The 26,651-nt window shown below is 40.1% G+C and overlaps 2 protein-coding genes across 2 annotated transcripts in view; both read left to right on the plus strand.

Moving 5' to 3' along the window:
- mamdc4 (MAM domain containing 4) overlaps nt 1-15,472 on the plus strand; it is a 34,219-nt gene extending 18,747 nt beyond the window's left edge. The window contains 6 exon segments of the mRNA XM_034125653.1: nt 141-266; nt 377-501; nt 662-764; nt 1,365-1,558; nt 11,417-11,482; nt 14,593-15,472. Coding sequence (XP_033981544.1) covers nt 141-266; nt 377-501; nt 662-764; nt 1,365-1,558; nt 11,417-11,482; nt 14,593-14,619 — 641 coding nt within the window. The 3' untranslated portion in view covers nt 14,620-15,472.
- Nucleotides 15,473-20,987: 5,515 nt separating this feature from the next.
- LOC117479007 (glutamine synthetase-like) lies at nt 20,988-26,443 on the plus strand. Its single transcript, XM_034126004.1, has 7 exons — nt 20,988-21,086; nt 22,131-22,305; nt 23,384-23,545; nt 23,639-23,785; nt 24,492-24,619; nt 24,741-24,940; nt 25,880-26,443. Exons 2-7 carry the CDS (start codon nt 22,137-22,139, stop codon nt 26,208-26,210), a joined length of 1,137 nt encoding a protein of 378 aa, XP_033981895.1. The 5' UTR covers nt 20,988-21,086; nt 22,131-22,136; the 3' UTR covers nt 26,211-26,443.
- Nucleotides 26,444-26,651: the final 208 nt, after the last annotated feature.

Below are 26,651 nucleotides of genomic sequence, written 5' to 3' on the forward strand. Positions count from 1 at the left end.
TGTTAGGACTGGCTCAGGAGAACAGCAGGACGAGGGCTGTAATTTCAGATGCTGACGTTTTATTGTGTTTTCCAATACCTGCCTATCCAAGTTTTAAGTGTGAAATTGTGTTTAAAAAAGTTCCATTACTTTTTCGCCAGGCCACTTCCTGTTCCTCTCAAGCAGCAACCGGACTGCAGCCAATGAAAATGCTCAGCTGCTGAGCCCTCACCTGCCCCCGACCAAGGGCACCTGCCTAAAATTCTGGGTCTACAAACAACACTCATGTAAGAATCAGTGTCATTGTAAAATATAGAGATAGCAGCCTGGATGTGACGCATTTCCCTTGGTATTTTGTAACACTTGCATATTCTCCTCTTCTTAAATATGTATGCAGCGGACAGCCAGCTGAAGGTGTGGAGGCTGTCTGAAGGTGCTCTCAATGAGCTGCTGGGGGTGAGCGATCATGGAGGACCGTGGAAACGCTTTGACATCAACATAACATCTGCAGAGGAATACCAGGTCAGACTCTCAGTTGCCAGGAAACACCAAATATACCTATTGACTACTTAGTGCGTCTAACTCTGTATAGAAACTTATTTAGGTACATGGACTTCTGCAAATAGTTAAATATCTTACATTGGACAATCATGGAGTCATTGTGTACATTTTGTTGTTACAGATTGTGTTTGAAGGAATCAAAGGCACTACAGGAGTTGTAGCTCTGGATGACATTGAGTACACCGTCGGAGTCAACTGCGCTAAAGAAGTCACAGATTCACTAAGTAAGTAAGAACAACAACAATTGGCGTGTTTTAGCTGCTAACGGCTAACTGCTCATGTGCACAGATAATTTGTTATTGTTGCTGAATGTTTTAGTAAAATACGAGGATTTTTTAAGGTACTTTGTAGAGAAGATTGATTGACGAAGTGAAGCTACAGCTAGTAGCAGGTTAGCCTAGCTTAGCATTAAGACTGGAATTATGGGAAACCGGCTAGCCTGGCTTTGCCTGAAATAGAAATATCTGCCTACCAGCACCTGTAAAGGTCCTAATTAATGTGAATTCTTGTTTGAATCATCCCTACAAAAAAAATTTTTTTTACAAGGAGTTACTGAACTATTTCCTTGCCGGTGTTGTGATTTTGCAAAGATTGTTGTCCATTTGCTTCACTACTATTTTAAAAACCACCGAGCAAACTTGTATGTATGTATCTGAGGTTTAAAGATTGTCTTTTAAAACATTCAGCTTTAAAGGAATTTGTCTTTTTGTCAGCATTTGTCACCTAGCTTAAAATGCTAAACCAGCATTGTTGTCTGAATTCCCATTGTCCTAACCATATCGTTTAGTAGAAAGGAAACTAAATATTTTCCATGTTCCCTGTAGCCCGACCAAAGCATGACAACGCAGGAGGCATCGCAGCGTCAGTCATCGTGACCCTGCTGCTGATCGGCACAATGATCGCATTCCTGTTTTTCTACCTGCGGACCAGACAGAGAGACCAGGCTGGGACCGCTCCAGCATCATCCTCCTTGGATAGCGCTGGCTTCGATAATGGATCATATGATAGAGACCTCACAGTGAGTTCATCCGATATTCACACTTCACATTTGTATGATGCATATAAATTGATAATTCAGATTTATTGCTTGGATCTTCTGTTTGTGGATTTGGCCATCCTTCCTCTGAGTAACTTCAAATCCCAAATCACAACATATGCTCAATACGACACCCGCAATCTTTTGGTTTCATATAACAGGGTGCGTACGGGTGCTGGAAATCCTTGAAAATGCTTGAAATTGTACGAGGTGTTTTCAAGGTTTGAAAAGTGCTTGAATTTTGGGAATGGTGCTTGAATTTGGGATAAAGTGCTTGAAATTGTAAATGCTTTACTTCGCTTTTCAGATTAAAAGAAAATAAAGAAGTCGTAGCGCGCTTAATTGCTTCGCTTTTACATAAAACAGCTCCACTCCGGCCTTCCCGCGCTATGCGCGTGACCGGCAAGTGTTTTTGTTACGTGTGTGACCTGGGCATTCTGATGAGAGTGATAGATGACAGTATGCCAGGAGCAGGGTTCGAGTTATGTGGGAGCCAATGGGAGCTGAGCTCCCATAAGGAGGGGTCTGAGCTCCCACGGACGCAGTGAAATCATACATCTGTGGGGGTCGCTAATACATTACCAACAACCATTATTTTAATCACAAATAATGCATGTGTCAATGTAATTAGTATTATTGAAAATAAAAACATGTTTTCCAAAAGAACAACGCATCTCTTGAATAACAATATGCCTGCACTGCACCTCTTGCACAATCTATGCCTGTGAGCGTGCTGCGCGAGCCGAGATCATGTGTGTGTGCGTAGTTGAACCTTTTCATACAGGGCCGTGGTAAGTAGGGGTGCTGAGGGTGCTTGCAGCACCCCCTGATGGAGGACAGGGAATCTGCACGTCCACAAGATTAAATGGAAATATAATACAAATATAATACCAAAAAATGTTTTCCATGTGCCCTGAGAGGCTCAGTGAGGTAAAGGACTCTGAGTGTTTAGATAGTTCACTTTAGTCTAAGTTATCACAGTGTGTCTCAAACGGTTTTATCACAATTTATGTAAACAAATATTTCCAAGGCACACCTTTATAATTATTAGGATAAATAAAAACAGGTTTGAAATCATTCCAATGTATACTATAGGACAGTAAACCAACAATATCCTTTAAAACTGGAGAGATTAAAAAATATGGATAAATAAATAAATAAATGTTAACTGGTAAAATAAGATATAAATGAACCAGCAAAAATCTTGCCTATAGGGCAGCAAATTGGTCAGAACCGGCCCTGGTGTCATCCCCACAGCACCCCCCATTCGAAACATGTTCCCGCGGCTATGTACAACAATACGCCCAAACTGCCCCTCCTTAAAAAAAATGACAGCTAGTATCCACCTCATTGTTTTGTTTTTAGAAAAACAAAAACTAGGTGTGTCTTGTTCTTGTTCTATCAGATGTTTAATGATTCAACATGTTTTTACACTTTCCTGTTTAGATTCTGCCTCGTGTTTGTTCTCATTGGGGCATATGGAACAACATGTTCTATTCCAATGCTCAATTGCTCTAGGTTGGATTTCCTACTAACGTAATAGACACTTTGGACATTTATTAATCCTAGTAGATTGTGAGTCATCACTAGGCAAGGCGAGGCAAGTTTATTTATATAGCACCTTTCAACACAAAGCAATTCAAAGTGCTGTACACAAATATAAGACAATAAGATCCAACAACACTAACATGTGTAGTCAAATTTGTCTGAAAATGATTTAGAAATGTTGCTTCATTTGGATGGAACATTTGCGAGGCGAAAATGTACCTCACTCTTAGTTTATGAAATCATCAACTCACTATATAAAAAAATGAAAATTGGCATCAACAGCACGAAAACAAAACCGGTTGCAACCATGTTGTCAAAGTAGCGGCAAAAAGAGCCAATGTGATGTACTGCCCGCTTGTTTGTTTGAGAGCTTGAACAACTACTGACAAGTGAAGAAATGCATGGATGAAATGTTGATGTGTGGTTCAGTTGCCTCTATATGCATTGAATACAAACTGATGATTATTTGCGATGCATTTATGTGAAGCAGTATTTTATTGGTGTTGCTGGTTAAGATAAGTATGATGTAACTATTTTATAGACTAATATGTAGCTTTATCAATAATGCCGTGCCACATTTTATAAGCTATTTGTTTTGAATGTAAAGTAGTGAAGTGGGAGTTTAAACTAACAGAGATTTATGCCCGGGCAGCCGAAAATATGTTTTGTATGCACACTTTTCGGCCTTTGGGGACTCCGTAGAATCACCGCAGACAATTACATTTCAGGAAGTTACTTTGAAACTTGCATGTAAAGTTTCACGCTATGTTTTGCTAAATGAAAGTTAAAACGTTTCACTATCACTCATATCACTTTGTCTGATCTCTCTCTCTCTCTCTCTCTCTCTCTCTCTCTCTCTCTCTCTCTCTCTCTCTCTCTCTCTCTCTCTCTCTCTCTCTCTCTCTCTCTCTCTCTCTCTCACTCTCTCGCCCTGTAATGAGTTGATTCAACTTCTTAATGTCAGTCTAAATAATACAATTATGTTGGTGCATCATGGCATGTGACTCATTAAAAAAAAGTACAGCTATTATCTACCTCTTGTATAACTGGTCGGCCCCACCTGCATTAGCACAATGGACGAAACAAATACATTAAAGTAAAACCACTTTCCAGCAGTCAGCAGCACATTGTAAAAGCTGTTGATACAACTGTTCACATTCATAATTAAGTAAAGATAACACCCTTTTCACCCCGGTTACATTTTCCATTTGCCCTGAGAGGCTCAGTGAGGTAAAGGACTCGTGTTTAGATAGTTCACTTTAGTCTAAGTTATCTCAGTGTGTCTCAAACGGTTTTATCACAATTTATGTAAACAAATATTTCCAAGGCACACCTTTATAATTATTAGGATAAATAAAAACAGGTTTGAAATCATTCCAATGTCATTTCATTTCATTTCAAACCTTTATTTAACCAGATTGGTCCCATTGAGATCATAGATCTCTTTTTCAAGGGAGACCTGCAGCATATAGGTTCCACATGAAACATAAAACAATAAAGGACATCATACATTATATTTACAGGATACATTTACATAGTTATAGACATTTACAAGTACCCATAGTATCAACGAGCATTTCATTTAGCCTAGCTTTAAAAACATGCAGAGGAATGAGATTGCTCAGTTTCAATTCTTGCTGAAGATTGTTCCAAGCAAGTGGAGCTGCGCACATAAAAGCTGTCTTACCTAAGACAGTCCTTGCTCTTGGCACATGTATACTATAGGACAGTAAACCAACAATATCCTTTAAAACTGGAGAGATTAAAAAATATGGATGAATAAATAAATGTTAACTGATAAAATAAGATATAAATGAACCAGCAAAAATCTTGCCTAGGGCAGAAAATTGGTCAGAACCGGCCCTGGTGTCATCCCCACAGCACCCCCCATTTGAAACATGTTCCCACGGCTATGTTTTCATATTTAAGTTTGTAGCGAGTAGAGGGCTGCTGGCAGGCCCAGACTGGCCATCGGGAGGGCCGGGAGGTTTCCCGATGGCCTTAATGTAGGCTATTGTGAACGCAACGCTGCGCAAATGTGGGTTTGCCTCACACAGGGTGACTGTCTGTCTACATGATGTGGCATCTGTTTCATATGGGTGTTTCCATAGATCTAGTCTCTTTATTTTCCCCTCAAAATGCACCAGATTGATGCATTTAACTCCAAAATTAAAAAAATATCTTACCAGGGGGGGCATGCCCCGGACCCCCCTAGAGGATTTGAGGTCCACCCCCAAAATATGTTCACATGGATAGGTTCCCAAATACATTTGCAATTTTTTTTAAATAGTAACCCCTGTCCATAGTATGTGTGTGTGTGTGTGTGTGTGTGTGTGTGTGTGTGTGTGTGTGTGTGTGTGTGTGTGTGTGTGTGTGTGTGTGTGTGTGTGTGTGTGTGTGTGTGTGTGTGTGTGTGTGTGTGTGTGTGTGTGTGTGTGTGTGTGTGTGTGTGTGTGGTGTGTGTGTGTGTGTGTTTGAGTTTGAGTGTGTGTGTGTGCGCGTTAGTTTCAAAGACCCCCATAGAGCTCAGTTTATAACTCGAACCCTGGCCAGGAGGTTGCCGTTTCAACGAGCGTTGGCTAGCAGAAGACAAATACAAGCCATGGCTAAGACGAGGATCAAGCGAAGCCAAAGAGTAGCCTCCTGCAAAGTGTGCAACAATAACGATGCGAGAGTCTGCGCTGCGCTGACGAGCGACACACCACACGAAAGGTACGCCGTAGAGCATTTTAGATTAGGCTATCGTTGCATGTAAAATACATGACACTTTTCTCTGTGCGTGGCAAAACAAGCTCGCCAAAATGGCTTCACTAGTCTGGCAGTATTTTAAGTGTCCGAAAATGACAATAAAATAGCGGTATGCAACGTGTGTGTGAAGCAGAAATCCTGCAGCTCCACCTGCTGTGACGGACCAGTGAGCGGAGCAGAACACACACTAAGAGTTAGACCTAACACTCTTAGCTATTTTATCTACCTCTGGAACAAGCTAAACTAGTTATAAATATATTTATTCTTCACTGTCGGGTCGCTCATTACTGGATCAGTGAGCTGCAGGAGATACTGACGGGCTGTCAGGAGAGGGGGAGAGAGGAAAAGAGAGCGATATCGGTATCGGCCGATACTGATTCCAGCGATCGGCTCCAAAATTGGCGATCGGAGCATCCCTAATAATTGTATATGATATGTTTTATAATGATTGATCATGAAAGTGTTATCAAAGCTGGTAAAGTTGCAGCTAGTTTGAATGACTTTGTATACTACAGAGTAGCTTGTGAATTTACTCCAGGTGGAACTAAAGTCTGATTTAACACTTGATTATATTTCACATCATTCATCCACATCTGTAAAGTAACTAAAGGTATTAAATACATGTAGTGGAGTCAAAGTACACCATTTACCTCCGACTTATGTTTACTGCCAACCTAAAAGTACCTCAAAAATAGTAATCAATAATGTATTGAAAAGTTATTTGGCTGATTGTTTTATATTGGCTCAGCCAGGTTATATGGGATGCCCAGTCTACGTACAGATGGGTCACTCATTTTGAAATATTAAACTTAGTTTTCTTTTCTAACATTTTAAATTTTTCATCCTCATGTAGAATGCTATTATGAAACACACATTTGGTTGTTTATAGCATAAAGAACATCTGATTTAATGTGAGGTAGGGAAATAATAATTTGAGTATAAGTATGTGTATATAAATATGTAATTTACAACAGCTGTAAGATGCTTGAAAAGCTTGAAAATGCACCTTGAAAATGCTTGAAAAGTGCTTGAATTTGACTTTGGAAAAGGTGTAAGAACCCTGATATAAGGAGAAAAAACTAGGGCTGTCAAGTTAACGCGTTAATAACGCGTTAACGCAAAAAAAAATTAACGCCACTAATTATTTTAACGCGATTAACGCATGTGTATTTTTTGTCCTCGGCCGCCGTAGTTTCAGAGCGCATCGAGTGTAAAATACCATCGACAAGCTGATGCTGACAGCCCCGCTCCTGCCGCCCGCTTGTGGCAGACCACACTTCCACGCTCACTGGCAGGCCCGGACTGGCCATCGGGAGGACCGGGAGGGAGTGTGTATGTGTGGCGCGACTCGCGCAAGCGAGGCACACCTTACGTGTTGTTGTTGTTAGCATCTGGTGCTAGCTAGCTGCGCTAACGGATATAAGGAGCTGTTTCAATGACATTTCGCCGACAACTGCGCCGAGCACTTGACTTTATGCAGGTAGCCAGACAGTGTGACATTGTACGAAAAGTCAGCACACTCAGCACGGATAGTACGCGCAACATTATTGCAGCGTCCAGGCAGCTCCCATTCGAGCATATATGCCTTGAGCTGCACATAGCTCAACGATCCATCACAGTGTCTCCACACACACACACACACACACACACACACACACACACACACACACACACACACACACAGTATTATTGTATGAGAGAGGTTCCAGGTTGAATTGAGGCGAATATTTGTAATGTTCAGAGGTTGTTGTGTTTAATATTCATGAGAATATTTGTCATTGTTCAAATGATAATAAACAAACATATAAAGCATATTTGTCCACTCATATGTTGATAAGAGTATTAAAAACTTGAAAGATATCCCTCTAAGGTACATTTAGAACAGATAAAAAATGTGCGATTAATTTGCGATTAATCGCGATTAACTGTGGACAATCATGCGATTAATCGCGATTAAATATTTTAATCGACTGACAGCCCTAGAAAAAACATTTCATTGCTTGTGACATTTACAGCAGCACACTTTAAAATACATGGTCTACGGAAGCCCTGAGAGTACATTTCAAACTTTTTAAATCTTTTTTAAGGACTTAACAACAGGTACAAACAAAGTTTCAGCAGAAAAATCTATATTAGTTTGGGGGGAAAAAAGAAACTGTTGAACATGTAGAAATAAATGCTGACCTGAAAGAAAACATGAACGCTTTTCAGCCTCTTGTGGCCAAAATCAGTCTTACAGCAACAAACATCTGGATTGTAATATTTTTCTAATATCTTTCATCACCTTAACCTCAACGAGAGCAAGACAGAGGTAATCTTTTTTGGACCCCAACCTCTAGCCCAGGCATGGGCAAACTAAGGCCCGCGGGCCATATACGGCCCGTTGGGCTTTTTAATCCGGCCCGCCGGATATTGGTACAACATTTTCCAAATGATAGTAAAGACCGCATTCATTTTGCCTTTTTCCTGCAATACCCGGCATTTCAGTTGATCCCACTAGATGGCGCACTCTAGACACAAATTACCTTTGCTGGAGTCGGCAACAAGATCTAAGAACCAAATACGTCAAGATTAACCTGAGCAATAACAGTTCACGGTTAGTACAGTACAGTGAATACAAGTTGTAACAAGCAGTAGCGCTGAGAAAAGGGACTAGAACGCGACCACACACTTATATAAAGTCAGGCAACACTAACCAGCTTAGTGTGATTCTGTTTATTTTGTGTAGAAAACGGTTTATGCCACAATTAGCTTCGGTTGCTATGCTAACATCACCTGTAGAATGCCAGAGAAACTTTCATAACAGCGTTGTGATGCCAAACAGCGTCAATTCAGACTGAAACACATTCACTTATGGGGATGGGGTATATTTATCAGCTGCTTGTGTGACAGTCGGACAGTGAATACTTTACAGCGGCCGCTGCCGTGAGTTAACAGTAGAATAAACGAGCAGCACTGCAGCGGGCGGTAATCCCGCTGAACCACATTAATAAACAATGCACCACGGCACTCTGGAGAAAGGTATAAGGTTGGAGAAGTAGTTCTTTAATTTAATCTGGCTTCGTATGATTAAAAACTACCCGACGCAGTCCTCTATTGATGTTGTTGTGAGCGGTGTTGCGGAGAAAATCAGCGACGTAAAACTCTGTGTGGGTCATAAGAAGGCACGTAAACGGTTACGTCATGACGCAAACGATGACCCAATGACGCAATAACTCACCTTTGAACCTAATTCACCTTTGAACCTGCATCTGTAACAATGAGTGGACCAAAGAAAAGAAAAGTCGACAATGAGTGCCGAGTGTTTGATGAGGAGTGGACAGCTAAATATCTTTTCACCGATCTGCTACTGGCCCGGCCCGTCTGTTAAATTGGAAAACTCAGTGGCCCCCGAGCCAAAAAGTTTGCCCACCCCTGCTCTAGCCTCTCCGGTTGATATTCTGGGCTCTCTCAATAAAAACATCCTCCCCTCTGTCATGAACCTTGGAGTGACCTTCAATAGGGCTTTTAAATTTGATAAGCAGGTCAGCACCGTAGTCAAAACCTGCTTTTTTAAATAAGACTATTGGCTAAGACCAAGTCGTTTTTATCTTTTAGGCCCCATTTACACGGGAACGGAAACGAAAATGAACCGAATTCGATATCAAAAAAGTATTCCGTTCACACGCAATCGGCTCAATAAACGTGTCCGTTCACACGAGACCACTCGACCCGCTGGAGACGCTGTAGTACATATGCCGGGCCTGTAAGTGGCGCTGTACTTCCGCCACAAAATACACCAAAAGCAGCGAAGAAGACTTCCCGAGCATGGTTGCCATGGTTGCCCTTCTGTTTATTCTCCGCGGTGGATTTAGCAGCAGAGGTGGTGAGAGGCAGGGCTCTGGCTGTTTCTCTTTTTCTCCCTCCCCGAGGCAAGCGTGTGCTCCTGCTGTAATTCTCTCCGGTAGTCCACCAGCAGATGAAAAACACCCACCTCTCCGCCTCTTCCAAGGGACGAGGGAACCGTGCGGCAGAGTTTCCATTAGAATTTTTTTTCGCCGGTCAACATGTCCGTTAAAGTTTAAATCTTCCGGACAAAATAAAAAAGTGCTGGTCAAAGGTCTTCTTTGTTATTTATTGAGCTTTAAAACAAATTAATAACGACTCTATATAATAATATAATAATAATACACGGAGCCTCTCTTTTCCTCCCCCTCTCCTGCGTGTCTCCGTCAGCAGCAGCTGATCTCTGATCTCTCTCTCCTGTCCGATTAGACTTCACTCGCGTTTATGTCCATATCGATCAAATCTAGCTGGAGGCTCCTGCTGGGTGCACTGTCCTGCGAGATACCGGGACCTGGCTCGAAACACTCGGTTGTTGTTGTTGGCGAAAGACATCAGCAATGACGCGGGTGACACGGGGTGAGCAGGAGAGGTGGGGAGAGGCGGGGATATGGTGTATAGGGCGTACACACAGAGCCGTTTGACCCCCCCAGAGCGTTCCGTCCGCAGATCTACCCACCTTGGGACCCGTTATCGTTTGAGGGGTCCGTTTCCGTGGTTCCGTTACGGCCTCGTGTGAAAGAACCGTCTATACGATAGAAAAAAGTAGCAGATACAACCCGAACCGTCTCCATGTAAACAGGGCCTTAAAGACCTAGAAAGGGTGATTAATGCCTTTGTAACCACGAGGCTGGATTACTGCAACGCTCTATACGTGGGGATGGACCAGGCGTCAATTAGAAGCTTGCAGCTAGTCCAGAACATAGCTGCGCGTCTTCTAACTGGACACAAAAACGTGACCATATCACCCCAATTCTGGCCTCATTGCACTGGCTTGGCTTCCAATTCGGTTCCGAATTGATTTTGAAATCCTTTTATTTGTTATCAAAGCCCTAAATGGGCTGGCTCCGGCATATATAGCCGAACTCCATCGCTACACCCCAGCCAGAGCTTTAAGGTCGGCTGACCAGCTACTGCTGATAGTGCCCAAGACCAGGCTCAAAACCTGAGGGCACCGAGCCTTCACAGCAGCTGGCCCTAGGCTCTGGAACAGTCTGCCCCTCCATGTGAGGTCGGCCCAGACCCTAGGGGTTTTTAAATCCACGCTAAAGACTCACTTCTTCCCTCTGGCCTTCTAGTCAGAAGGCCAGAGGGAGAGATTTCCCTGTGTTTTTTTTTTTTTTTGCTGTTGTAAATTATTGTCTTCTGTTTGCTATTGTAGTAAAGTGTTTTTATTACATGTACAGCACTTTGGCACGACCAAAAATCGTTTTTAAATGTGCTATATAAATAAAACCTGAGTTGATTTGATTCACCTGTTCTTAAGAAAACTATTTAGATCAGACTTAGAAAATGGATCAACATATTTTGTTTCACAGTTATCAAAAAACGTAATGTAGGCTTAATTAATGATGATGAGAAATGAATCTAGTAGGCTAGGCTACAAGCTGAAATAGAAGCTAAATTAACAAGCTAAAAATGTTGCCTCCTTACAGTACATTAGCTTCAATGTATCTTTTATTTATTGTGTCAGATTCATGGATAATTATGTGTTCATTTCAGAATGATCGTGTGGAGACTCCTTCAGTGCAAAACCATCCGATGGCAGCTGGGTTCAATAATGTCTCTGTGAGTATACAGTAATACATACAGACTTGTGTTTTGTTTAATTTGCATCTCTATTAGCATGTTCATGTTAGATTTGACACAGAGGAACCCACAGGATGCCGATGGGAGTCCTTTGTGTCCTCCCCTGTCAAATGCAAATTAGTATAATTATTTACTCTTCTTTTTTAAAACCCAAAAAATACAATGTTGTATTGGTCACAACGACATTTTAAAACACTGAACTTATAACACAAAATAAAATAGAGGACAAAAAAAAGGAGTAGGAAAATACCTTAAAGAATGTTCCAGATGATTTTGTATGCTATGTCGCTATGTTTTTTAACCTCTTCTCTCTCTCCCTTGATCCACCTTAGCAACGGTGATATTATGCTTCACAGCGGTTTGTTATCGATTATTATAACCTCTGAAATATCCAAATTGACCAATCAGAATCGATTTGGAGTTCAACTAAGCCATCTAATAATACGAGATATTCCTGTTTCATTGCATATGGGATGGAGGAATTCCATCTGTCCGTTTCAGTAGGATTATACGACAAGCAAGCGCCGTATAGAAAACCAAGAAGTCATGCTGGAACTTGTTCAAAGAAACATAAAAGGGAACAATTAAAAGAGCTGTAAAAGGGCAGAGGTCATTTTAAGGACCTCTGAAAGTGTCTAGTTGGTTAAAGTCCAACTAGAAAATGGATTTCCTGCTGAAAATGCGTGCGAATGCTGTAAACTGTGTACATTTGTTGCTGAATTTATTATACATTTCTAACTATAGTTTAAAAACGGTAGCTGATATCGGTAAAATGTCAACGTGTGCAGCATCTCAGGACCCTGACGAGCGTCTGAGTCTGCTGTTTGTGTACTTTCGGGTCAATAATGTGGCATTTTTGGCAGATTTACTAAAGGTGTGCAGCTGCTGCTCTGACGAAAGATTAGGCTGAATTTACAATGGGCCTTAATGGAGACATGTTGAACGTTTTTGTCACTTCATGCCCTCAAGAGGCATTTTGTTGAATTATTTTGCTTAATCTTTTTATATTTTTCAACGTGCGAGAGGTTTTCCTACAATTCAAGCATAAAATGATGTCCAAGGAGTGTAGGGTTTGGGAATTCTGGCAGGTTTAAAAAAGAAAAATTGGGCGAATTTCAAGCTCTCCTCGACTCTGTTTTGAGATCAAAGCACTCTAGACTTAACGAGCTGCGCAATACACACTCATGTTAAAATCTGAAGAAGACCTCTATACCAAGCTCCAAACTAAGTTAAATATCTCACAAAGTGTAAAAGATATGAGAAATCTGAAGAACAAGTTTTATAGCTGAAGGTCTTGTGATCATTTTAAAGTTGGAATGAAGTCTCTAGCTGAAAGTAAGGCGTAGCATTTGGCGCAAGGTGTAGGTAAAAGAGGAGTTGAAGGTTCCTCCCATTGAGTTCCGTGTTAAAAAAAGAGTTTAAAAAGCTGAATATTTCAAAAAGTATAACATATTTTGAAAAAGTTGAAAGTGACGAATCATGTGCTGAAAGGGATGAATATTTTTGATATTTGAATAGGTTCTGTAGCTGAAAGTATGCTGAAGTTATTGAGAGACAAACCTTTTGTTGAAATAAGAAGAAGAATAAAGAAAAGAAGAACTATAGTGGAATAACAGCATTCGCACTAATAATAAGAAAAATAAGATGATTAAAGAAAACTATTTTTATCTTTTATCATTGTATCTTAAAAATAATAAGAGAAAAGAGGTGCAGCAGGTTAATCAGGATTCTCTGTTCTGGCAGACTCACAACATAGAACAAGACTCACCTGAAATATTCAACTCATAAATCTAAAATATTCAAAGTATGTGTGCTGTTGGAAGGTGTGGAAGGATATTTGATGTTTGTTCATAGCAGAAGTTCACTGTTACAGACTCTCCCAGGAGTGTAGGGTTTGGGAATTATGGCAGTTTATAAAAAGAATTAAGGCGGATTTCAAGCTCTCCTCCACTCTAGCTGTGACGTCACATCACGCACTCTAACCTTAACGAGCTGCGCAATACACACTAATGTTAAAATCTGAAGAAGGCCTCTATACCAAGCTCCAAACTAAGTTAAATATCTCAAAAAGTGTAAAATATATGAAAAATCTGAAGAACAAGTGTTATAGCTGAAGGTCTTGTGATCATGTTAAAGTTGGAATGAAGTCTCTAGCTGAAAGTATGTGGAATGAGTATACTCCCACCCTCATCCACCTCCACTGGCTGCCGGTCAAGTCCCGCATATCCTACAAAGTCCTCCTCCTCACCTACAAGTCCCTACATGCCCATGCCCCCCAGTACTTATCGGACCTCCTCCGCCCACATGCCTGCACCCCGGAACCTGCGGTCTTCAGACTCTGGCCTGCTTACCACCCCCCGCACCAACCTGCGAACCTTCGGGGACAGAGCCTTCAGTGTGGCAGCCCCCACCCTCTGGAACGCTCTCCCTGCGGAGATTTGCAACATCCCCACGCTTGACGCCTTCAAAAGGGCCCTCAAGTTCCATCTGTTTGCTAAGGCCTTTCGCCCCTAATCTATTTGTTGTTTTGTCTGTCTGACTGTTTGTCTGACTGCCTTTTGTTTTGTTATGTTTGTTCCTACTCCTGTTCTTCTTTGTAAAGCGACCTTGGGTCTCATGAAAGGCGTTATATAAATCCAAGCTATTATTATTATTATCTGTCTAATCTGTACATGCTAGTGAAATTGTACGGAAGCCCTGGGAGGCCAGTGAAAATTAAATTGGTGTAGTAAAGGTTTTGCCAGGATCATATTCCCAAGTTCCTTACTTAATATTTATTTATATGTGTGTTTTTGCAATCGATTACGTTTTTCAGCATTTCACAGATGAAAATACATTTTTATTAGGAATTTAGAAAGATTATGCTTGCAAAACATTTTGTTCCCCTATTTTTACAAAATATTAAGATAAAAAAATGAAGCATCAGTTGTTTTTTTTTTCACTTGCCTCTGATACTTTCTGTAGTAGGGTCTTTACGAAGACAAAAATGTGACTGTTTTCCAACAGGTTTAAAGTTAAGGTTTCAGTTTATGGACAGACTGTGGTTGTGCTCACTGACAGATCAACTTTTCTTCTTTGTGTTTCTGCAGTTCTCTGCCAGAGAGAATGAGGTGTGAAGCAGTGCCCTGCCATGTTACAGTGGCTTTGTGAAAATACGGTGATATCACAGCAGAAGAACTGCTTGTGTTGCCCTGGCATGACCCATACACACACACACACACACACACACACACACACACACACACACACACACACACCACAAACCATGATGAATGAAGGTCTAATCGGTGCTGCTGCCTCAGATCTGATGGAGCCCTCGAGGATCAACGCAGACAGGTGGATGTCAGAAAGAAGAACGGCTAAGGTGTTGTGGACAGAAATAAGTTCTGTAAATCAAGACTTGGCATGTCCTATAAATGGCAAAAATGGTTGCGTAGAGATTTAGCATCCAGCTTGGATCTGTGAGGAAGCAGGGACTTGGGGCATGGAGCTTGAAAGAAATGTGAGTTTACGAGGTAATGAGGGATTGAGGCAATGAAAGACATTAGGAAGTTGCATTTGGAGAAATAAAGCTTGAATAACATTTAATAGTTATGTATATGAATCTGTCTCTCACAAGGCCCCCTACCTTAACGAAAGGTGTGGAGTGCCCATTTTACGAGATTGAGAAGAACTTAAACAGACTGGTGAAATTTGAAAAAAGTAAGAAAGGTCATGGAGAAAGTTCATGATGCTACCGTATCGAAAAAGTTTGTTCGACTGATTTATTCTTTTTGATTTGCTTGAGGGATAACATGGAAAAAAGGATATAATTGATCTCTGAACATAACTGAATTAAAGTTTAGCATTGAAAAACTGCATCAGTATCTTTTTTACGAAATGTTGATCTTTTGGGAAAATAACTAACTTATTAGGTGTTTTTTATTCTTTAAATAAAGAATTTCATATTCTCTAAAATATGTAGGTAATTTTGTTTGAGGATGAATATTTGTCTTCATGATTTTAATAATCTTAATTTCAAAAATCTCCCTCAGTTTTATGTGTCAGTTATCAATGTCAACCCACACAATTTGGTTTTTTTTATGCTCAAAAATGTCATAAATATGTTCTAGTTATGTCGATTTGAATTAAAAGACTGTCTTGATTTACTGTTTCATACAATGTGTTGAAATAATAACATTTTCCCAACGTTGATGACAATTGACGATTTTTTTTTATTGATGATGCATGTAATCAATGGTCAGAGGATGAATGGTGCCTCGTTCATCTTTAGGGGATGACGACATATTGTCCTTAGCAACGGTCGCGTCTCTACGGCAACATCCTCCGGTGTCCCCTCTGCAGTCACCACCGCGACTCTCTGTTGTCAATGAAACGGGAAATAAAAACAGCGTGTTCTCTTCGGTTATCTGATGTTTTTAGAGGATGCCCACCGCAGCAACTGTCTCGCGACTTGAGTGCTTAAAGTTGGAGTGGACACGGGGCAGCTTGCCCACGAGGACCCTGCCTTCCTCCTCCTCATCATCCTCATCATTGATCCCTGCACCAGAGCGCCACCCGTCTACAGCCCGGTGCTGTTTGGTCTCATCTGGATCCTGGAGTCTCTGATTTGCACCGACCCGGTTCTCATCCAGCGGCGCGTGCATGCGGCTGAATGGATCCTGCGGTGCTCATCTTCCTGCTGTACGTGATGATCGCGCACGAGCTGTTCTGCGGCTGGATGCAGTACCGGAGACAGAGCAGCAAGCCCCGCAAACCTGCAGCTGGACCTCTGCTCAGATCAAGGTGAGTGTGCATGCGTGTGCAAGTGCGCGATTTAAAAATGGTCTCATTCAGAAGTAGAGCATCAGAGTGTACCGAGGTTTATTGATGAATATGGAGGAAATGCAGACAGCTATTGATTAGATAACATATACTTTATTCATCACAAATTAGGACATTTTTGAAACAGCATAATTTTAACAAAGCAGGTATTAGATGTGAATTAGACAGTGGAACGTGCTCACCCGAGCAAGTCTTTCAGAAATGCCCCTGGAAAAAACCCAGGAAGTGATTTAATCATTCATATACAGCTAATAAGGAACTCTTTAAAATAAAGTTCCAGTAAGATGAGTTTCGGGTTGATAGAAGTGTCAAAAAACTCAGGACTTTCTATTAGGAGACAGTTGCCTGTTTAAATTAAGGTCATGAGTTATTGTGGCATACCTCTTAAACGAAACCTGCGTAATCATTTGTAACCCTACTTCTGTAGGTTTTTTGTGCATGTAAATGGTCTGCAAAGGCTAAAATCCCAAAGTTCCCTCCAGAGGAAGTTTCTCTCCCAGACACTCCCTGAAACAACTCCATTGGACTCCTTTGTTTACTCCCTTAACATAGTGACATGACATCAACACTCACGCTTCTATTGGCCAGCACTCCAACACATTTTAGGTAATAGGCCAAGATGATAAGCCAAGGGGGGGCGGCGTATCTCTAACCGCTTGACCAATTGCCAAAGAAGCAGACAGCTAACTAATCACAGCAGATGGGCTCTGGTTTCAGACAGAGGGCGAAAAAGAGGTGCTGCAGCACAGGCAGAACAATAGAGACCTTTTTGAACATGAAAGCATGTAAACATGACGTCACAGTAGAGGCACAAAATACAAATATGAAATCTGAAAATTTAAAGAATCTCCTCGAGATCATTATGAGATGTTTCTTTGAGCTTTAATTACATGAACCTTTTTCTCTACAGCGCCCGGGTGTGTCAGGGAGCCTGGAGGACGAGCAACCAGTCGTTCAGGGTAGACAGAGGAGGAAAGGACCTGCGGAAGAGTGGACGGATTGTGAGAAAAGCCTAATATAGAAAGAAGCCAGATGTGTGTGGAGACTGTGAATAATTACTTTAATGGCAGAAAACCAAGGCAACAGCAGAAATAATCTTAATGAGGGCGAGGTATATGAATCTGTCCTAGAAGAGGGGATGTTTTGGAGCCAGATCTAGCTATTTTTTCATATTGCATTGAGGCTCAAATTCTCTTTGAGAACTCTGTCTTATAGCCCCAAAGATATTTGGATAAAACACAGTATCTGTGGCCATATTTCTCAAAATACGCATACAAAATGTCATGTTTTGAACTGCACACAATTCCCTTCCCCTACCATTGTGTTGGAAGCAGATGTCAACCCTCAAAACCAGAACTGCTGAGGTAGACATACTTTATCCAGTGGAAATGTTTTTGTTTTTATGACGAACTAAACAAGATACTACCCTTCTGTTTGTGTACACGTCTAAGTAGCCACACTAGCTTGTCTCGTTCTCGAACATTGAGGAATGTTGCTCAACAAGGAACTAGACCAAGCAAAAATTATGTTCATCAAGATTGATGTTCATTGTGGTTTTGTTTATGCATGATTCATCACAAGCTGCTGTTTGTTGTACATTGTCATTAAAGAAAGGAGAAATTGGTGGACTCTCCTCTGAAATGTTTTAATTACCCATGGCAATTGTTGATCTGCTTATTACTTGAACCGACACACACCCTGAAACTAGTGTTAATTTCGTCAGCTATTTTTTTATTTAGTTTTAGTCTTAGTCCTGTGTTAAATTTCCTTTTTAGTTTTAGTCATATTTAGTCACCTTCATCCTGTTTTTATTTAGTCAAGATTTAGTCGACTAAAAGTCTGAGCATTTTAGTCTTATTTTAGTCGACTAAAACAGTAAATATTTTAGTCAAGATTTAGTTGACTAAAAGTCTGAGCATTTTAGTCTTATTTTAGTCAAAGAAAACTAATTATTTTAGTCTACTTTTTGTCAATGAAAACTGTTGAGTCTTTTTTAGTCATCAGATTATATAGAACATTTCAGTCAAACTAGTCTAGCCAAAACCAATAATTTGTCATTTTAGTCAAACTTATTTCACAATAAGATTATATCTTGTCCTTATTTGATGAAAAACACAGGTTGAATGATTAAGAATGCAGCTTTGCAGAGAGTATCTGGTCAGGTTTGTGGTGTTTTTACCAGCTGTGTTAAGGCTACATTGCTTCCCTTCTGATAAAACAATGCATTCGCTTTTTTTCTCAGCCTCATTGTAGCGAAAATGGGCCCAAATATCACATCGCTTCTTTCTCCCAAGCAGTGGTGGCGTTAGACTTTTTCGTTGTCAGTCATTTTGACGGACAGGATCGTAACATTTCCGTCATAATCCATTATTACCCGTCGAGTGCACAATGTATCACTCACTCGCGCTGACGGGGGGGTATTCGGTTAACGCGAGTGCGACCACTGCTCCCAAGCCCTGTTGTTGCCATTTTATTTTCTGTTAAATAAGGTTAGTTAGACCATGAGTTAGACCCGAGTCTTCCTGACAGTTCATATTGTGCCACTGCCCGGTGTAATTCAAATGTACCGCCGGCCGCAGCACAGACACACAGCTGCTGCCCAGCCGCAGCACCGGAAATGGAACTGCTGGGAGAAAAACTGACTTTCAGAGATGTAACGTTATCTTTAATAATATTTCGTCTCCTCATTTTTCGTCAACGAAAGTAAAGAGAGATTTTGGCATAGTTTTTATTTAGTAAACTACATTTTCGTCTCGTCACTTTTCGTCAACGATATTGCATGATGATTTCGTTACAGTTATTGTTTACTGCCGTCGGTGCCGTCTCGTCATCGTCTCGTTTTCGTCATGGAAAAAAAGGTTGTTGACGAACATATTTCGTCATAGTTTTAGTCAACGAAATTAACACTACCTGAAACACACCCAGCATTTACTGAATATTTGTTGTGTTGACTCATTGACCTAAAAAAACCTGTTAATTACTGTAAGTCACAGTTATAGCTTAAACTTCAGCTCTGTGAGGCTGTACTGAGGCAAAGCGGTGCTTTAAGCAATAAGCTAACGTTAGCATGCTAGAATAGTGTACTGATCATGACTATGCTAATGAAAGTAGGTATGTTTTTTTACCGTGTTGAGTGAGTTAGCACGCTTACATTTTCTAATTGGCACCAAACAAAGAGAATGAGTTGCCAAAGGCACTAGAGGAAAAGTCAGACGATCAACAAAAGTCAGTAGGATTCATCCTCTGGAAACCATGCATATCTGTACAGAGATTCATGACAATTTGTACAGTAGATGTTGCAATATTTCAGTCTGGATCAAAGCAGTGAATTGACCAAGAGACTGAATTTAGAGCTACACAGCTAGCATAGCTATATTTGCTAGCCTTGTCTCGCTATGGAGTATGAAGGACACATCACGGACTTAAATCCTTTTGTTATCCAAACACATTTGTTGCTTGGTGGTATTTTCAACCATCGACAACAGACAGAAGAATGTTTGGAAAAAGAAAGAGAGAGGTGTGGACGAGCTCAGGCTGAACAGAGAATCAAACACAAGCAACTTTTACCAAAGTAACCATTGTTCCTGTCACGTGTGAAACCAAAAGTCAACCAACTTATCTACCTATGTCACTTAGTTTGTGTAATCAAGGTGAATATTTTGGCCCAAAATCGATATTTTTCTAAACCTAACCAATACGTTTAGTTGCCTCAACATAACCAAATTGCTAATTTTCTTTGGATTAAGAAAGTTAGCAACATTTTACGAAACTGCGACTGCGCGTCTTTATCTGACAAGTTGGGAATGCCTTCAAATGATATGCAAAAATGCTAATATGACATGGGAACTAGCAATGTATAAGTCTTTCGAAGAGGTCTTGTCGAAAGTAAATAAAATAACACTTTAATAAAATAAAGGAGAAGCATAAGAAGACTGAGAAAATATCAGCTTTGTGGGTTCAGGAAACGTGGTCAAAACCATTTAGTCGCCAACAATTCACTTTTTTCCATCAAAACTAGGAAACACTTGTAGGTGCTTGGATAGTTGCAAACTACAGCATTTCCCATTTGGCTGTTTAAGGGCCGCGGAGCCTTACTCCTTATGTCTTTAAACCGGTTCTGTGCACACATCACACACTCAAACACACCATCACAGTGTCCCATGTGACCCTGTCTGTTTCTGTAGGGGTTGTTGAATTTCTGCCCTCCTGCCTGATCTCAGGACAGCTAACCTGACGGAAACTGAACATAAGAGCAGCTTTCTAGTCTCTAATTGTGTTCAGTGAGCGGCAACACTCTCAGCTCAGCAAACAGCAGTCACACACTTTCAGCAGATGGCCTCTCTGCCACAGGTGGGTGTTCATTTTCTATATCTCATGGGAGTTGATCTCCACCTCAGTAATAACTCTGACTTATTGTTTTTGTTTATGATGGAAGAAAGAGGAGGTTAACTGAAATGTTTTGTGTGTGCCTACAAATATACAATTACATTTACTGATTTAAAAGTTTTAGTTTGAATTCAGAGGCATGTATAGGATATATTTTTGTCGAATGGATACATCAGCCTGTTTGATATTAATTACATAAACACAAACACACCCACTAACAGCAATGTCATGTTACGTAAAGGACACGTATGGCTTCCGTCATCAGCATTGGTATTTGCACTCCAGTTAAATACTGCAAACGGGTTAAGGCACGTCACACACAAAGCTCTCCTCTAGTTGCTACCTGGCTACAACTGAAGTCACCTGTAACGCAGTAAGTCTGAATATTTGTTTATGTGCGGTAATATATGTAATTTGCTTTAATGGATAACAGTGTACAGTCTGGTAAATGCAACTCACATCATTTTAAGTTTATTCATCAATTGGTTATTTTTACTCCTTACGTTTTAAAGTGATGCAATTTTCTCTTGAGTTGCCTTAACTAACCAGGGGTTTGTTGAATACATTAGTAATAGTAAACTACTACTACATTGGTAGTATATTTTTGTGAACTGTATTCATCTCTAGGTTTCAGGTTATAATGTAAAAATCAGTTAAAAGAAATATACAGTTATGAGTTTTGCTTTAGCAAAAAACGCCAGAAAAAATTATAATATGTAAATGTTGTTTAAGTAAGTATATGGAACCGTTATAAACACATTTTGTAATAACCAGCAATAACTGCTGATATGTTAATGGTAAAATTAACATTTGTTTAAAGTGGATATAATTATTATATTATAGGGAGAGAGATAATTGTCTTTTCTCAATATTCTACCATGCCTCTTGGGGTGAATGAATCCCCTTCTAGTAGTATGGAAGCTTTAAATTACTTAAAAAATCTAATTCAGAATCAGAATCAGAATACCTTTATTAGTCCCACAGAGGGGACATTTGCATCGTTACAGCAGGAAAGAGCCACAGACAGCTTAATGTTACCTATGTAAAGAAAAAAGTACTAAGTTATGATATCATAAAAAATATAATATAAAAAATAAAAGTAAAAGAAAAATACTTTCTTGAGTAAAATTGAGTAATATAACAACAAAGAGACAGACTCAGAGTCTTAACGTCAAATGTACAGTAAGAAACATGTCTGTCAAGTTAGTCTTGTATCTCAGAAAAAAAAGAATGAAACAAAAAATCAATGGGAGAGTTTAATTTGCTCTGTTTTTTAAATTAAATAACCAGGTACAGCATAGTTATCTAACAGTATCACGAATGAATAGTAAACTTTCGCGAAAGGCACCAAAACTAACATGACTCTTTCTACAATTAAACATCACCCCTGCATGTTGTGGTCTGTTTCTGATTAAAGGTGAACATGGCATCGGTGTCGCTCAGCTCCCGCCTCAACAAGGCCGTGCGCCAGCAGTACATGAGCCTGCCTCAGGGGGAGAGGGTCCAGGTTACCTACATCTGGATTGATGGCAGCGGGGAGGGTCTACGCAACAAGACCCGGACCCTAGATGTTGAGCCACAAACCATTGATGGTAAATGTCCTGTTTTTGGAGTCTTTTTCACCCTTTAATTCTGAGCCTCTTACACTTTCACATAAAGAAAAATGTCAAATATGCATGGAATTGTTTTTTCTAAGGGGTATAACTATTGACTCTGCTCTTATATGAATTATTAAGGGCGTCACTAACTTAATTTACAAAGAGATTGATATCTCTCTTTGGTAAAAATGTAGGCACATACCAAAGTGCATTAGCTTAGACAAGGTCTGGAAGCAGGTGGAAACAGCCTGGCTCAGTTCCAACTGTAACTACCTTTCTACAGCTTAAAGGTGGGGTAGGTAATTTCGGAGAAACCAGCTCGAGTGCGCTAGAATTTGAAAATACACAACCGGAAAAAATCTGCCACTTCCTTATAGAGCCCCTCCTCCAACACACACAAACGCGCACATGACCAATGAGGGCACGAGATGAGTTTGTGCACAGATGGAAAGCTGACAGGCAGGTAGGCCATCCAGTTATTTTAGCCGGGCCGGCTAAAATGATTGGTCGTGCTTTTTACAGTACTACGGCTTCCACAGATGACATTTTTTTATGGATTTTTTGTCAAAGCACTTAAGATATTCATTGCTATCGGGATGTTAAGAGCATTCCATGGAATATTACAAAAAGTGTATCTCGAGCCGGTTTCTCAAACTTACCTACCCTACCTTTAATAATTAACGCTAAGCATATAACTTTTGTTTAAACCATAGTCATTTGTTGTTGAATGATTTCATATTCTATTTATTTATTTGCCTTCATCCTCATCTTTCCTTCTTTATTCTTCAACTGATCTGAGATCATGGAAATCCCCCAAACTAATAATACTTGGTTTTCACCTGACTCCCGTCTAAATTTAAAACGTTTTCCTGCCAATAACTTGTAAAGGAGATATAAAGGCTATTTTTATTTGTAGGCTACTCCTGGGCTCTGTAGTACGGTGAGTACTAACAAATAATGTACATGGAATTAGTTTTGGTGACATCACAGCTAAAGTAGTAGCATATCTGGTTTAAAGGCTGAGTTATATTTAGTAATGTTTTGATGATAACATTTAAATGTGTCTTGTCAGATATTCCTGAGTGGAACTTCGATGGCTCCAGCACATACCAGGCGGAGGGCTCCAACAGTGACATGTACCTCGTCCCAGTGCGCATGTTCAGGGATCCTTTCACCCAAGACCCCAACAAGCTGGTCCTCTGTGAGGTGCTCAAATACAACCGCTTACCTGCAGGTACATACTGACATGTTGTCAATGTATTATTATCCTGTTCAATAAATCAGGACAAACAAGTTGTACCACTTACCTCTGTTGTGTCATGTCTAGAAACTAACCATCGGATGAGCTGCAACAAAGTGATGGAGGAGATTAAAGAGCACATTATTTGGTTCGGCATGGAGCAGGAGTACACGCTGTTGGGAATAGATGGACATCCCTATAGCTGGCCCACAAATGGATTCCCAGGACCCCAAGGTACATCATCTGTCATTATTTTCTATTCCTTTTCCGTTCATTTATGTGGAAGAAATATAGAGAACAATACAGTACTCTGTAATAAGCATTCTTTATAAAGTGTTTTTAAGTTGATAACTAATGATTATTTACTTAATGGAGCATCAATATTCAAAAACATTTAAGGAACATGTGAAAAAAAACATAAAATCTGCAGCTGTTTAAATAGCTGCAGGGAAGAAAAAAAAGGAAAGTTAGCTTTCACACAGTGGGCGGGGCTTAGGGTTTGCTTGACTGATGTCAACATGCTGTCAAACTGCCTAATTTATGCTGAACAGTATGCCAAAATATGTTTCTGAAAGTTCACATTTTATCAGACTGACCTACCTACAGTTGGATGGTTGACACCTTGTTAGAATCCTCGGCTGTGATTGGTTGTTTTTCTTTAATGTATTCAAGTGGAATCTTTCAAATGGTTTGTTTTCACAGATTATGTGTCTCATGGTTTAGGGTTACGCTTAGGGTTAGGGTCAGGATGAAGGGGCCCTTTTTAAGCAAATATGACAACAATTATTAAAGTTGCAAAGTTGCTATTCCCTAACAATATTGCTACAAAAATAAAGTTGTTTTAGGATTGGCAATTAATGAAAGATTGTTATGTTTTTTTTGTACAGGTTTATATTCGTTTTTGTCTTAACAAGCTTCCAATTATGTCACCCAATTTAAGGACCCTACTACTGTGGGGTGGGGGCAGACACATGCTTTGGACGGGACATTGTGGAGTGCCACTACAAGGCCTGCCTCTATGCTGGGGTCAATATCTACGGCAGCAATGCTGAAGTCATGCCATCTCAGGTAAATGTCATTCTTATGGAAAGACGATACTAAAACTGTGCCTTAACTTGAATTATTGTTCCTTGTCCTTTTTGTTTAACACACCAATTTCCTAATTAATCTAATTGTCTGCTTACTTCAGTGGGAGTACCAGGTGGGACCCTGTGAAGGAATTGAGATGGGCGACCAACTGTGGGTTTCACGCTTCCTGCTGCATCGTGTGTGTGAAGATTTTGGGGTTGTTGCAACACTGGACCCCAAACCAATGACGGGCAACTGGAATGGCGCTGGTTGTCACACCAATGTCAGCACCAAGCAGATGAGGGAAGAAGGAGGACTGGAGTGAGTAAACTTATTCACTATAAAACACCTTGTCTAAAATTGTCTCATGAATTGAACCTTACTCATATTGAAGTATTTTGTCTTCTCAAAGTAGAAATGTTAAATGTTAAGTGAAACAATAGATTTCCACCAAATGTATGTTTTCTGTGTCACTAAATGTTTAAGGATAGAACATTCATTCAAGAAAAACTTCTTTAAAAAATATGCCTATAAAAATTATTTTAAAAGAAAAAACGTACTTATTTGGTAGACTATGAGTTTTTGTATAAGCCTCCATTACTGTATTTAGTTCAATCTTATTGCTCTCATTAGCATTTACTGGACAGAATGGGCAACTAATTTCATATAAAAACAATCTAAAACCCTCTTTACTCTATCTATTCACCAACAAAGGGAAGACAGAGAAAGATACCTGATATTAAGTGTAACATTTAGCTGCTAAAGAGACAGATATATACCTCAGGAGATGGTGGGGACCAAAAACAGAGCAAAAAGGAAAGCAAATATTGGACTTGCATTCACCAGGCATCATGCCCACACAAACATGAATCCAAGTTAAATAAAATGTGGTTTGTTAAGACAATACCATTTAAAGACAGCTTTCAACAGAGCTAGCAACAGAAACGTTGTTATTTGCTTAGCAACACATTACTCCACTATTTCTGTACAAACTGTTATTTGCTGCTATATCAATGCTCTGTATGCCGTACAGAGCCTTTAACCAGACTGCGTTGTATTTACATAAAAAATAAGACATTGTTACCCGTTTTGTTTTGTGACAAAGCTTGGTCATATTTTTAGTCACTTATCGATGAATGCACTTCCTTTCTATAAAGTTCTAAAACTATAATTACTTTAGTAAATAGATAACATTCGTCCACAGACAGTCTCTGGAGCAACCAATATCTAAACCGTTTTTCTTTACTCCTCTAATGACAGGTTTATTGAGCAGGCCATTGAGAAGCTGGGCAAAAGGCACAAGGAGCACATCCGGATGTATGACCCGAATGGGGGGAAGGACAACGTGAGGCGTCTCACAGGACGCCACGAAACCGCCAGCATCCATGACTTCTCTGCCGGTGTGGCCAACCGAGCGGCCAGCATCCGCATCCCCCGCCAGGTGGGTCAGGAGAAGAAAGGCTACTTCGAGGACCGTCGACCTTCCGCTAACTGTGACCCGTACGCCGTGACCAAGGTCATCGCATACACCTGCCTGCTTCATTCAGAAGACAGGGAGGAGAGCGAAGAGGAGAACATACCTGCTATGTAGAAAAATATACAAATATACATCTGCCTGCTAGTTAGACACTTGAAAAACGTGGAGACATAAAGGATTCAGGTTTATTGATGTTGCTATATTTATTATGAGATACATTTTCACATGATACAGTACTAGTAAATGTTTCTAGAAACAGGGAATATCACTTTATGTATGTTAAGCCTATTATTATTACATGTGTTGGGTAAAGAGAAATAAAGACACAACAGTGCTCTACTTGCCGGGATTGCTTGTTTGTTTGTTTGTTAAATATTAGAATACAAAATCAAATGTAAAGTAAAAACTAAAAAAACTAGTGAATAGCAGTATTGGTAATCATTACTGTCTGAGATTTGATTAATGTAATAGGCTATTGAAAAAGATGTGAAGGATTTTCTTTCACAGGTTTTTAAAGGTGGTTGAGATTTTAGTGTTCTCTGTCAACATCAAATT

This window comes from Trematomus bernacchii, unplaced genomic scaffold, assembly GCF_902827165.1.
Source record: "Trematomus bernacchii unplaced genomic scaffold, fTreBer1.1, whole genome shotgun sequence".
Taxonomy (NCBI): Eukaryota; Metazoa; Chordata; class Actinopteri; order Perciformes; family Nototheniidae; genus Trematomus; species Trematomus bernacchii.